The 15,220-nt window shown below is 38.9% G+C and overlaps 1 protein-coding gene across 1 annotated transcript; it reads right to left on the bottom strand.

The window, feature by feature from the left end:
- Nucleotides 1-11,099: 11,099 nt before the first annotated feature.
- LOC133744253 (uncharacterized) lies at nt 11,100-13,280 on the bottom strand. Its single transcript, XM_062172388.1, has 2 exons — nt 11,704-13,280; nt 11,100-11,136 (listed from the first exon to the last, which is right to left on the bottom strand). Exons 1-2 carry the CDS (start codon nt 13,278-13,280, stop codon nt 11,100-11,102), a joined length of 1,614 nt encoding a protein of 537 aa, XP_062028372.1.
- Nucleotides 13,281-15,220: the final 1,940 nt, after the last annotated feature.

Here is a 15,220-nt window from a genome sequence, read left to right as displayed (position 1 = left end):
CTCAAATCCAATTTGAGAACACAAACCGAGGAATCATCGATCACCAAAGCCGCCCGGATTTGGACCCCCTAACCCGACTCATGGAGACCGCCCCGGCGTAGCCACAGCTTCAGACCGCGTCGCCAAGCATCGTCAAAACAGCGCCGTCGGAGAACAACAACGAGGCGAACTGTCGTCGTCGTCGTCAGTGGCGGCGAAGTACGACGATGAGGAAGAGGAAGAGGACGTGTGTCGGATCTGTAGGAACCTGCCGACGCCGATAACGCCAAAGAGAGAGAGAGAGAGAGAATCGTTCTGTGGAACGCCGATAACGCCAGAGAGAGAGAGAGCGAGAGGGGGAGGGAGATGAGATAGTGGCAGAAAATGTAGTTTGTTAATTAGATTAAGGGCAAAATTGACCTTTTATCTTAAATTGGGTTAGTGGGAACAAAAATCTGTTGTTGGGGTAAGTGGGATAATTTTAGCCAATTTTGGTGCTTTGGGTCAAGGACCCTTTAATTAATTTGTTATGCATTTAGTTTTCCTTAGAGCAACTCCAACAGATTCCCCATATTTTAATTTTTCTCTACTTTAGGGAAAAATAAGCTTCTTTTGCTCCAACAGATTCCCTATAACTATCCCTATTTTAGGGAAAGTGAGGAAAGAAAAAACTAAATTCCCTATATTTCCAGCAAACTCTAAAATTTTAAGGAAAAATATGGAGATTTTAGAGATTGTTGTAAAATAGGGAATCTGTTGGAGTTAGAGAAGTCAGTAATATATCCACCAAAGCCAAGTAAGGGTGCGCCACCTCCAAGGTACAATGGACATTTTCCTCCACCTCCCACATACTACGGTGCTCCTCCTCCACCTTTTGGAGGCATCCCACCGTCCTCCAATGAACTGGCCCCACCTCTAGGCGGGAAAAATCACACCACTGTCATCGCCGTTTGTTTCTCACTAGGCGGTGCATTCTTCCTCGCATTCCTTCTGGTCGGTCTCTTTTGCTTCGCCAAGAAGAAGAAGAAGAGAGTGATGGTTCCCGCAACCGTTCCTTGCGAACCCGAAAAAGAAGTCCATGAAACAGTCATAGCAACAGGTGTTTACGGAGGCGGCGAAGCAAGTGTTGCTGCAGCCGGAGGAGGAGCAGGTTACGGGGGAGAAGGAAGGGGCCCACCACCTCATGAACCCGAGATAGTCGGGGCTGGTGGTGCTGGTTATGGTCATCATCCAAGTTATTAATTCATTGATCAATGCATGCATTTTTCATAAACGTGTGAATGTGTGATCGAGTTCGTTGCATTCATTAGGTTTGTAATAAAGGTTGGTCGACATTAAGGTTTCAATGTCTTGATTTATTCTTTGGATTTTATTTATTCATGTGTAATTGTGTGGATCAAAGAGAAGAGAAATGATGCATGGAAAATGGCCAGCTAATAAAGAAGGTTGTACTATTTATGAATCAAAGACCAAATTTGTGCATTGTATATGTAAAGTACTCTTGTGAATTATAATACGATGTATCAAATTATTACAGTGGCTCTGCCAAGAGTGGATGTTCTATGAGTTCAAAAATGTCTAGTGTCACATATTATATGATTTCAATCCGTGATTATCTGCATTGCGGATACCCAATTTGCTAGATTCACGTCATATACATGTTGAAGCAGTTTTAAGTTGTTAGTCTAGTTGAGTTGTGATCCAGAAATTAGGGTTCAGCTACTTTCAAATCTAACAAATTTTTTTAACATGTAATAGAAACAAGTTGTATTGAAATTAAAATGCAAAACTGAATTAAAATTGAATGTTAAATTTTTTTCGATAAAATATGTGCTATAATTGTGACTCGAGCCTTTTACTGTACTCAAATTTTGAGCCTTTAAATCTTTTCTAGTTATATTTGCAATTCACACCATCTCTTCATTAGAGATGACTATTCAGTTTGAGCGTCTGCCTCAGTTTGGTAGCTTTACCCGGTGCAGTTAACCACTCGATAATTGAAAATTCAACTTAAGGGTACACATCATACATTCGATCAAAAAGAAAAACAGGGTTACAATCACACTTTACACACAATTTATATATGTGACATTTAATTAGGATCAAATAAGATTAAAAGTAACTACATAGAAGAAGCCTACTAACTACAAAGTCCCTACTGCAGCTCCAGTTTTCACTTGGACGGCCTTGTCTAACATTCTACCAAGCAGGGGCGGATCCAGAATTTTTTTCCAGGTAAGGCAAGTCAATGGCAGGAGGGGAAGAGAGGAAAATTAGACAGAAGCTGCAGATTTTGGAGGCAATTGTGAAGATTTTGCCTTGGTTTTGCCCTGTTTTTGCCTTGATTTTGCCTAATTTCTGCCATTTTCTTCCACAATTCACCTTGTTTTGCCCTATTTTTGCCATTTTCACATCCCTTGCCTACACCAAATCAATGTAAAATCAAAAATCCAGTCTAGGCAAGTGCCCAAGCTGGGCTCTATGTGGATCCGCCCCTGCTACCAAGTGCATACAATTTACATAGAAGACACTTGCTCTTCTCTCCATTATGCTCAAGATGTAAAAAGGCTCCTGAGACAAATTTCCATGCTCTATGGTCTTGTCCCAAGGCTAAGGAAGTATGGAAAATTTCCCCTTTTAGTAATGCTATTGGAGGCAGACACCAAGGATATTTGAATGACCTGTTTCAATATGCAATCTCTATTCTCCCTAAGTCCGAGATGGCTCTGGTGGTGTGGTTATGTCGACGAATATGGCCAGCAAGAAATGAAGAATTATTTCAACACAAGTACGTGAGTGCTTCGGCCCTGTTATCCCAGGTTCTTACTTCCCATTCAGATATAACAGGTTCTTACTTCCCATTCAGATTTTCTTTCTGCTAATTCTGTTTCTACTCGAAGTCTGAATGTCCGAGCTCCTAGCTGTTGTTGGGTCAAACCACAGTTTCCTTTCGGACCTTTCTTAAAGTTAAATGTGGATGGTGCCTTATCTGATGCTACAAGCTTGAGGGGTTTGGGTGCAATTTTAAGGGATGAGAACGGAGATTTACTCCTAGCTGTATCTAAAGGATTGGTCGGACGGTTCAGTGTAAAGGCTGCTGAATTGTATGCAGCAGCTGTGGGCCTCCAAGTTCTTTCTCAGGCTGGGTTTCGGTCCTTCAATATTATACTGGAATTAGATGCTTTATCTGTGGTCAGTGATATCAACAAAGAGGAAATTGATCTTTCTGTTGAAGGTGTTTTAATTGAGGAGGTGAAGACAATGTTTCATCTTTTCTCTTCAGTTATTTGTACATATTGCCCTAGGAAATGTAATCAGGCAGCACACATGTTAGCTAGGAATGCACTTTTGTTTCCTGCATTTCAAGTTTGGGTAGAGGAATGACCGCAATGGCTTTCCAATGTACTTGCTACTGATGTACGTATCTAATTGGTGCAATATATACTCTCTTTTCTCAAAATAAAAAAAGCTGGAGGTTTATGTTTTCTGTACTTAGAGATATAGACAAGAGCAGTTTCAATGATAAATTGACCTACTTTATCGCTGTAATTCATTAGGGTAGAGACAAATTAGTGGTTCAAAAGAGCATGTAGGTACTAGACTCGAGAGAAAAAATTATATTCAACGGATCACACCGATATTGACACTGGTTTGCGTGGAAGATTATATGGAGTTTTATATGTAAATTGTGTTGCAATTATGTCATTTAGGGTTAAAAAACCAATGTGGTGGCAGTTAGGCGGGGTTAATTGCGATCAGCTAAATAAAAATAGGATCGATGATGCTAACAAGTTCTGCAACAGCTAGCTAGATGGACATGTATAAGTATAATATGAAAAAAGGATAGATTAGGTAGATGTGATGAGAGATCATGCATGTTATAATGAAAGTACTAGAATGGCCTAGAGGGGGGGTGAATAGGCAATTAACAATTATTTGCAATCAATTTTCCTGGACGTTGTTGAGGGATTGGAAAAGCCTATCTATCCCTAACCACAGTATAAAGTATTTACCATATGCAAGCATAAGAATAAATAACAGAAAAGTAAAGAACACAGGAAAATGTTTACGCAGTAAAACCCTCAAAAGTGAGGTAAACAACTGCGGGCCTCAGGCCAAGTGCTTAAGCACACACTATAAAATAGTAAACAAAATACAAAGTACACTTACAACCTCTCGGATAACTCTAGACTCGGTTATCTCTAGCTAAACTCTTTTAGCCAGTTGAACTACCTCTCAGTAATTTGTCTACAGCTTCTAAATGTGCTCCACTTGTCTTGAAAACATCGGTCTTGAAAACTCAAACATAGTTGATTTTCTCAACTGAACTCATCGGTATTGAATACAAGAGAATGTTAAGAATAGAATACACTCATGACTCACTTATTCTCTTGAACATTGAACTCAGACACTACACCTCAAAACCGATACAACTTATGGAACCAAAGCATTCTTTTTATACACCCAGACTGCTTAGAAGAACTTTGTTAAACGCTCAAAGTGCAAGTCCACGTGAGGGGACACCAGCCTGTAAGATAAAAAGAAAAAGAAGGCATATGGGCGCATCATGTAGACACAAAGAATGCACAGTACTATGACTTAATTAAAACAACCACATGGAGAGTGCACAGCACTATGACTTAATTAAATCAACCACATGGATGCTTACAGAAAGGTGCATAGCACTTATCACAATATCTCAAATCCTGACCCTATGACATGTAAAGAAGGAAAACACATGGATGCACGAGAAGAGTGCATAGCACTTATCAGAACTTTTCAAGCATGCAGAAATTGATGCAGACCACTAACAAGTGTTTCAAAAGTTGACGACCTCAGGATTGAAGACAGCTAACAATCCTCATAATTAATTCTGCACAATGTGATGACTGAAACTCACCCAACAAACGTATGAGTCAGTGCGTCATTGTCATGTGTTACTGATCCAAATGCTTAGATCAAATCACTCACACACTTTTAGCTAGAACACTCAAGTTTTGTATAAGGGGAATGCCAACATACAATTCTTATACTAATAATCTCCCCCTTTGGCATTCCTATACAAAACCATACTCTGCTAATCCTAGATTCTAAGCATCTATCTTCCATCATATCCAACACTTCCAATGCTCCTGAAACAATCAAACAACATACCAAGTGAAAAGCAACTGAACTTGATTTAAACAAAAATTCAAAAACAACAACAGTTAATTTCAACAAAAGTCACAAAAACATCTAGCCTTAACAAAGACAAACTAGAAAAATCACAAGCTATCCAGAAACATCAGAAGCATCTTCTCCCCCTTTTTGTCTAGGAATGACAAGGGGTCCTAATCAATATACTCAACAATAGTGTCAACAGACTTAGTGAGAGAAGTATCCTCAACATGAGATACTGTGAGGAAGGCAACTCCCCCTTAACCTGAGCCAGTAAGAAAAATGAACGAAATGAAGCAGACAATGAGGCATGACTAAATCCCAATGAAAGTATAGTGAATCTCATGAAACGTGCAGAAGCGAAGATTTGAACAATTTACTCACTTACAGCGTTAGACAAAAAAATGGGTACCATGAGTAGCCAGCCAACTTAGAGAATCTAGACAAGAACAAAATAGGTGCTCACTCAACTTGAATGAATAGTGAACAAGAATCAATGTGAGGTTTTAACCCTATCGAAGTAGCCGGACTGAGGTCACAATCGAGAACAAGTTCATGTGCAAGGATTCAACTATAACATTTTTTTTTTTTCAACCTTATAACACCTTTTGTTTTTTTTTTTTTTTTGAATATATAAGCACAAACTTAATGACCCATGTAGCGAGTTTTACGCCAGTGACTCTCAGACCAGTTGGTCTTAAGGCACTAAGTATAACAAGGATACTCCAAGGACTTATCAACTCGAGTCACAAGTTAGAATATCAAACAACCACCGGGGGACCAAACCATTCCTGTTTCTATCCCAAAATCTCATATCGTTCGTCACGACCGAGACCTGTTTACTTTGGGAATAGCCTGGCCATACTCCTTCAAGAGAATATTTCTTTCATTTTAATATGGAAGGAGCAAGAAAATGCACACTAAGATAATGAACTTAGAAAGTTTTAAACCTCAAGTCCAGACAAACTTTTGACAAGATGTAATCCCCACAAGAGATTCAAGTGTGCATGTGAGTAGATCAAGGAATAAGAGTGAAACACAGACCTTGGATCATACTAGACTCCCAGGTTGGCTAGGTAACAAGGTCGCACCACTTAACATTGTTTTACCAGTAAGCATGAAATCAGGAATCATATGCTTTAGCTAGATTTCAAAATCCTCACGACCATCACAGGGATTGCAGACATGCATGCAATCCTTTCACTAGAATTAGGAACTAAAACTCCTGGACAAACCATGCACCTATACGAACTAAGTGAAACACACAAAGCATGATGTACATGTAATCAAGGTTTAGCACAGACCCCAATAGCTTTACGAAGTGATTCGAAACGAGTGTGATCAAGGGGTTTAGTAAGCAAATCAGCTAATTGATGTTCAGTGGGCACAAAATCAAGTCCAAGTATGTCTTTTTCAACTAAATCACGAATGAAGTGATATCTAATATCAATGTGTTTAGTACGAGAATGTTGGACAGGATTCTTTGATATGTTAATAGCACTTGAATTGTCACAAAAAATGGCAAGCTTACCTTGATTGAAACCGTAATCCCGGAGCATCTGTTTCATCCATAACATCTGTGTACAGCAACTTCCAGCTGCAACATATTCTGCTTCAGCAGTGGACAGAGAAATGCAGTTCTGCTTCTTGCTATGCCATGATACCAGATTGTTTCCAACAAAGAAACACCCACCCGAGGTGCTACGTCGATCATCCAAGTTTCCTGCCCAATCTGAGTCCGAGTAACCTGCAACTTCCACGTTAGTCTCAAAAGTATAGAAAATACCAAACTGGGACGTACCTGAGACATATCTAATGATGCGCTTAACTGCCTCAAGATGAGATACCTTGGGATTTGCTTGATGTCGTGCGCACACACCAACACTGAACGAAATGTCTGGTCTACTTGCAGTAAGATATAGTAGACTCCCTATCATGCTTCTGTACAGTGTTTGATCAACACTTTTTCCAGCAAGATCCTCACTGATTTTTGTGCTGGTGCTCATGGGTGTGGGGATTGCAGATGCTGTTTCCATCCCAAACTTTTTCACCAAGTTTTTTGCATACTTGGATTGTGACAGAAACATACCTTCTTGAAATTGTTTAACTTGCAAACCCAGAAAATAATTCAATTCACCACACATGCTCATTTCAAACTCACTTTCCATCGCAGTTGTGAACTCTTTCACAAGAGATTCAGAGGTAGACCCAAATATGATGTCATCTACATATACTTGGGCTATCATTATGTGCTTGTGAATTCTCTTAACAAAGAGAGTTTTATCCACTGCCCCACGCTCATATCCTTTGCTTAGTAAATGAGCAGACAGACGCTCATACCAAGCCCTAGGGGCTTGTTTCAATCCATACAAAGCTTTCTTTAGTTTGTAAACATGATCAGGATTGTGAGGATCTGTGAATCCCTGTGGTTGTTCTACATAAACATGTTCATGCAGAACACCATTTAAAAAAGCACTCTTAACATCCATTTGATAGACTTTAAACCTAAGGTGACAAGCAACAGTAAGCAAAAGTCGAATTGATTCTAGTCTTGCAACCGGGGCAAAAGTTTCATCAAAATCTAGACCTTCTACTTGAGCATATCCTTGAGCTACAAGTCTAGCTTTGTTTCTAGTGACAAACCCTTTCTCATCAGTCTTATTTTTAAAAATCCATTTAGTTCCAATAACATTGCAATCTTTAGGTCTAGGAACAAGAAACCACACATCATTCCTGTTGAACTGATTAAGTTCATCATGCATTGCATTAATCCAATCATCATCACACAATGCTTCTTTAACATTTTTAGGCTCAATTAATGAAATAAAACCAATATGTGAGATTTCATTGATCCTATCAACATTATTTTCCATGAAACAGATTAAGGCAGATTCACATACCTTATTTGTCACTTGACTCCTAGTTTTTAAGCCATCATTCAGACCACCTATGATATCTGAAATAGAATGGTCTTTTTGAACTTGCTTATGTCCTTGTCTATGTACTGAAGGAGCACCAAATAATTCCTCATTTAATTTATTTGTCTCTTGGTCACTTTCACTCCCAGGTTGTCCTTGATTTTTGCTAAGAGAAGAGTAATCATCATCTGCAAAGAAAGGTACAGAGTGAGCAATAGAGTCATCAATAGTTACATTGATCGTTTCAAGAACAGATTTTGTTCTTCTGTTGTACACTCTAAAAGCTCGACTATTTGATGAATACCCAAGAAAAATTCCATTATCACTACGAGCATCAAACTTTGCAAGATATTCTCTATCACGAAAAATGAAACAAGGACTACCAAAAGTTTTCAGATGACTTACATTGGGTTTCTTACCTTTCCACAGTTCGTAAGGAGTTTTATCAGTACCTGAGCGAAGAAAAACACGGTTTGTGGTGTAACAAGCTGTGTTGACAGCTTCTGCCCAGAACATGTGAGCAATTCCAGAACCACACAGCAATACTCTTGCCATTTCAATCAAAACTCTGTTCTTCCTTTCAACAATACCATTTTGTTGTGGTGTGATAGGTGCAGAATATTCATGCATAATTCCATGTTCATCACAAAAGTTATCAAAAGAAGAATTTTGAAATTCAGTTCCATGATCTGTTCTAATCCTAACAATGCTAGTATTTGAAGAGCTTTTCTCATTTAAAATCCTTTTGCATAGCCCTTTAAAACTAGTGAAAGCATCAGATTTTTCTCTCAAAAAGTTTACCCATGTGAATCGGGTAAAATCATCAACAAGGACAAGTATATACTTCTTACCTCCTATACTTTCTGTCTGAATAGGTCCGACTAAGTCCATGTGCATTAGATCCAAAGGTTGGGAGGTTGTGATTTCATTGATTACACGGTGTGAACTCCTTATTTGTTTACCAAGCTTGCAACCTTCACAGACAATATCTGTTTGTCCACTTAATTTTGGTAAGCCACGTACACCTTCCTTGCTGGACAACTTCACAAGATCTTGAAAGTTGATGTGCCCCAACCGTTGGTGCCAAAGTTCCAAAATATCATTTGTAGTTTTGATCTTCATGCACACCTGAGACATGTTAGTTTCATTTGCATGTATGCAGAAACAATTATCTTTGGACCGCTTTCCTCCCATGATACTTTTGCCAACATTATCAAGTACAACACAGTTATCTTTGTTGAAATAAACACCTTCATAATCATCACACATTTGACTCACACTGATCAGATTTGAATACAACCCTTCCACATATAAAACATTCTGTAAGTTGGGGATACCTGGTGTGCAAACACTCCCTTTACCGATTACTTTTGCTTTCCTTCCATCTCCAAAAGTAACAGATCCACATGTGAACTCGTCTGAGAAAGAAGTGAACCAGCTTTTGTCACCTGTCATATGTCTAGAACAACCACTATCAATGTACCAAGTATCAGCCCTTCTTGCTGCTAAAACAGTTAAGGCAACAAGACAAGTTGCTTCAATAAAATCTGAATCTTTTTGATGCACACAAGTATTATCAAACACGGATAAATCAGAGGAAGGAATATTTACAGAAGCAACATGACAAGAGTGTGAACCTTTTTCTACCCAGACTTGTTTTGATTTTGGAGTTGAAGACTTTGGGATTGAAACCAGCTTTGTAATCCTGTTAACTTCTTTCAAATGTTCTTTCAATTTGTCATGCAAGGACATGTTTTGAACTGACCTTTTAGACACACTGGATACTTGAAAATGTTTCTTGAGACGATTACACCTGGGTCTAATGTGACCAAGTATACCACAGTAGTGACATATGGGAACAAACCTTTTAAAAGGAGGAGGAAATTCATTCTTAGGAGTCATTTTTTCTTGGGAAATTCGTCCAAACAGTGTCTGAACTTTTCCAGACTATTAATTTTCATACCTATACTTTGAAAAATGTCATAATGGTACCTGAAATTTTGGCCCTGACCTAATTTCTGTACCTAGCAACAGTAAAGTCGTCAAGGGTGTTAAATTTTGAGGGGTAAATCTGGAACTTCAGGTATTCTCAAGGGAAAATCTTCTAAACAGTGTCTGAACTTTTCCAGACTATTAATTTTCATACCTATACTTTGAAAAATATCAAAATGGTACCTGACGATTTAAGCCTGACCCAATATTCATACCTAGGAACAGTAAAACGGTTGACTCCGTTGAACAGTACCAGAAAAGTATGCCAATAACTACCATGCCCAATACGAGATTCAAATACCAATATCAACATGGTATACCTAGATCTAAATATTCATATACCCGTATCCAGAAGAACTCAGGAAGATACGCGTACGATGCCAGACCACCGCCAACAGCCGTGCTCAGACCCATACTTGATCGGAACCCGACCTTCATCTACATCGACGACCTGAATTCGGAATCGTCCTCCGACACCCCAGAACCTGACTTAGGGTCCCGCGTCAAGGCTTTCTAGCAGATTGCCCAAACTACGACATCCCGTTTTGACAGAGATCGGAATCGCTTCGCCATTCCATTTCCGACAGAGATCGGACCCAGACTTGACCCAAAGTGGAATTACCAAAATTTCAGATTCCTTTGTTATTAGACTCGTCGGATTCCAACCTAAAGCATTGAAATTTCCTTGTGCATCCACCCAAATAATCTCCATGATTCCAATTATCTGGTGAACTAGGCTTAAAACCGAGCAAACACTTGCAAACCAAACCATTTTTGCTGTTATAGCTACCAAAATTTCCACATGCATCTACCTAATCACGACTTTTCTTTCCTTCTTCTCTGTTGTCTTCTCCCAAACCCATCAAAAAAAGAAAAATTGAAATTGATTTCAGCTGCAAATAATTGAATTTGATTTTTTGGATTGTGGGTTTTGGGATTTTTGATTGAAATCGAAGCAGAGAAGATGCTGGAGAAGATCGCGTTGCCGGCGAAGCCATCACTGAGAGGGAATAATTGGGTGGTTGACGCCTCACATTGTGGATTCGATCTGTACTAGCGAATTCCAACATATCTTCTAGTACCAGAGCTTCTGTTAGGAGTAAAGAACCCGAGTTCAATTTTTTCTCCTGATAGAAAACTGAGGTAGGTAGCTGAGTTCTGCGGCTCTCAACTGCTTTGGAATCAACTCCCATATTCGAAGTTGCGATCGGATCATACATCTATAGATGTAAGACGAAGACCTTTGACTTCGAGGTCTGGGGGGCAATGTTTGAACCCAACGGTAGTTATTGGCATACTTTTCTGGTACTGTTCAACGGAGTCAACGGTTTTACTGTTCCTGGGTATGAATATTGGGTCGGGCTTAAATCGTCAGGTACCATTTTGATATTTTTCAAAGTATAGGTATGAAAATTAATAGTCTGGAAAAGTTCAGACACTGTTTGGAAGATTTTCTCTTGAGAATACCTGAAGTTCCAGATTTACCCCTCAAAATTTAACGCCGTTGACGACTTTACTGTTGCTAGGTACGGAAATTGGGTCGGGGCCAAAACTTCAGGTACCATTATGACATTTTTCAAAGTATAGGTATGAAAATTAATAGTCTGGAAAAGTTCAGACACTGTTTGGACGAATTTCCCTTTTTTCTTTCACAAACCTGATGGGTTTTGAGTCCTTGAAAGAAGTGCTGTCAGAGAATCCTATTCCCTTCTTGTCCCCTCCAACTTTTCCAATGCCTATCATTTTTGAAACTTTGTCAGAACTTATTGAAAACTTTAAAAATTTTTCTTGAGATTCTTTCAAAGAAAGTTCTAGGCTCAGTTTTTCAGAAGACAAGGAGTTAACAAGACTAATTTGAGTATCCAAATTATCTTGTAAGCTCTTTATACGCCCAACATACACTGACTTCTCGATCTCCCAGTTTTTTGTGCAGGATTGCAGGTGCTTAGCAATCCCTTCCTTTTCTTGTTCTACCAGACAAAGTTTTTCACTCAAGGATTGATTTAGCTTCAACATTTTGGTCGAGGCTCTACACATTTCTTGGTATTTGTCAGCCATGGCTTGATCATTTGTTTCTTCATCATCAAGATCCTTTTCTTCATACTCACATGAGGATGAAGGATGAAGAGCAGCAGTTAAGGCAACGTTGTCTTCACCACACTCAGATTGAGTGTCAGACTCAGAGTCACTCCAGGTTGTGTTCATAGCCTTATTTGAATGAGCCTTGAATCTCTTATTTCCACAATCTGCCGCAAGATGTCCGAAACCCTGACACTCAAAACACTTAGGTTTATCAACAGAAGGTTTCTTATAGGTAAACCTAGCTTTAGTGTCTTTTTCAGAAGAATAGTCACCGCTCATATTTCTCCTAGAACTAGACCCAGAGAAGTTCTTGGAATTTTGAAACGAATTACCAGATCTTAAAAACTTTTTGTAATGTTTGGTTAAGAGAGCAAAGTCTTCAGCAGTAAAATCGGAGTCACTATCCTTTTCCTTTACTAACTCTTTTGGCTTTTCATCCACTTTCCTAACAGCATTCAAGGCAATGGTTTTTACTTTCTTATCTGGCCTGATTTTCATTTCAAAAGTTTGAAGATTCCCAAGAAGTTCATCTAAGGTATAGGTATCTAAATCCTGAACTTCTTCAATGGCAGTTTGTTTATTTTGAAAACTCAAAGGTAAGGACCTAAGGAATTTCTTTACAATCCTATTCTCAGCAATAGGATCACCAAGACTATCACACTCATTCGTCACATTTATAAGCCTAGAATGAAAATCATCAATCGACTCATCATCTCCCATAGTCATTGTCTCAAACTCAGAAATTAATTTCTGAAGTTTCTGAGTCCTAACTTTCTTGTTTCCTTCATAAGTCATTTGAAGAAGATCCCATGCCTTCTTCGCAGTCTTACAGGTTCCAATACGCTTCTTTTCTTTCATAGAAAGAGCCGTATACAAGCTGTGCCGTGCTTTAACATCATTGTTAAAATCACGCACTTCAGCTATAGACCAATCTTGCCTAGACTTAGGTTCTTTTATGGAAGCAGAACTCTCACTCTCTTTAGACTTAGTTTCCTTTGTGGGAACCTCCCACCCAAGTTCAACAATATTCCAGATATGTTCATCCTGTGAATGTAAGAAGGCTTGCATCATAATTTTCCACTGAGAATAATCATTCCCATCAAAAAAAGGTGGACAGTTTATAGAACCAGAACGTTCTCTATCTCTATCCATTCTAGACACCCTACGGATCTCACTAGGAGAACTAGTGACCTGCTTTGATACCAAATGAAAGTACTAGAATGGCCTAGAGGGGGGGTGAATAGGCAATTAACAATTATTTGCAATCAATTTTCCTGGACGTTGTTGAGGGATTGGAAAAGCCTATCTATCCCTAACCACAGTATAAAGTATTTACCATATGCAAGCATAAGAATAAATAACAGAAAAGTAAAGAACACAGGAAAATGTTTACGCAGTAAAACCCTCAAAAGTGAGGTAAACAACTGCGGGCCTCAGGCCAAGTGCTTAAGCACACACTATAAAATAGTAAACAAAATACAAAGTACACTTACAACCTCTCGGATAACTCTGGACTCGGTTATCTCTAGCTAAACTCTTTTAGCCAGTTGAACTACCTCTCAGTAATTTGTCTACAGCTTCTAAATGTGCTCCACTTGTCTTGAAAACATCGGTCTTGAAAACTCAAACATAGTTGATTTTCTCAACTGAACTCATCGGTATTGAATACAAGAGAATGTTAAGAATAGAATACACTCATGACTCACTTATTCTCTTGAACATTGAACTCAGACACTACACCTCAAAACCGATACAACTTATGGAACCAAAGCATTCTTTTTATACACCCAGACTGCTTAGAAGAACTTTGTTAAACGCTCAAAGTGCAAGTCCACGTGAGGGGACACCAGCCTGTAAGATAAAAAGAAAAAGAAGGCATATGGGCGCATCATGTAGACACAAAGAATGCACAGTACTATGACTTAATTAAAACAACCACATGGAGAGTGCACAGCACTATGACTTAATTAAATCAACCACATGGATGCTTACAGAAAGGTGCATAGCACTTATCACAATATCTCAAATCCTGACCCTATGACATGTAAAGAAGGAAAACACATGGATGCACGAGAAGAGTGCATAGCACTTATCAGAACTTTTCAAGCATGCAGAAATTGATGCAGACCACTAACAAGTGTTTCAAAAGTTGACGACCTCAGGATTGAAGACAGCTAACAATCCTCATAATTAATTCTGCACAATGTGATGACTGAAACTCACCCAACAAACGTATGAGTCAGTGCGTCATTGTCATGTGTTACTGATCCAAATGCTTAGATCAAATCACTCACACACTTTTAGCTAGAACACTCAAGTTTTGTATAAGGGGAATGCCAACATACAATTCTTATACTAACATATAATCTCTTTGTAATATTCATTTTTCAACTCTCTCATCACATTAATTTGACGTCCTACATACGTGCATTGACTTTCTTCTCAGGGAAGGAAAAAAGATCGAAGAAGATGAAGTAGAGAAAATTGATTAATCAACCTCTGATTCTAAACTCAAATAGTGTGCTCCCTGAAATATTTTGCACGCAACAAATACTGGACCCTATTTCTTAAAGGTGCGTATATATTTGTGATTTATGTCCCCAGTCTCCATGAATGTATCTAATCGTCAACAACTAATATGGCAGCTTTAGAAAGAGGATCATATAGGGAGAAAATCCGATCCGGAGGCTCATCATTCCACATAACAGAACTACTAGTAAGAATGATAAAACACGTCAGACTATGGACAGTACATTGACGAACGTCTGAAAAATCAAACTATTTGAGATATCGTCATGCACATGTCCCAAATTTGAGGTATGTGAAACGTACGACAGAGGTGAACCCAAAAGCATGCATGGAGTTAGTCTCGCCCGGTGACATCTGACAAGCGACAAGGTCACAAACTAAACCTCGGCAAGGAATTCAAATATGTTCCGGGCTAGTAACATGACGGAAAAGCTTACATACAAATCTGATTTAGGTTGCTAGTGTCATCCGGAACCACTAAACCAACACTACCAGATCGACTGATCGAGCATTGGGACAAAATGCCATAAATGAATTCCTAGATTGATTCACATAAACGTAAA

This window comes from Rosa rugosa, chromosome 4, assembly GCF_958449725.1.
Source record: "Rosa rugosa chromosome 4, drRosRugo1.1, whole genome shotgun sequence".
NCBI lineage: Eukaryota > Viridiplantae > Streptophyta > Magnoliopsida > Rosales > Rosaceae > Rosa > Rosa rugosa.
This window is presented reverse-complemented; position numbering and strand designations above follow the sequence as displayed.

What these genes read in the sequence shown, in the direction of transcription:
- LOC133744253 (XM_062172388.1), bottom strand. Translation starts at nt 13,280, where the DNA reads ATGGATAGAGATAGAGAACGTTCTGGTTCTATAAACTGTCCACCTTTT. An exon ending in AAGGACTCAAAACCCATCAG is followed by an intron (nt 11,137 to 11,703) that starts GTTTGTGAAAGA and finishes TACTCCTAACAG; the next exon opens with AAGCTCTGGTACTAGAAGAT.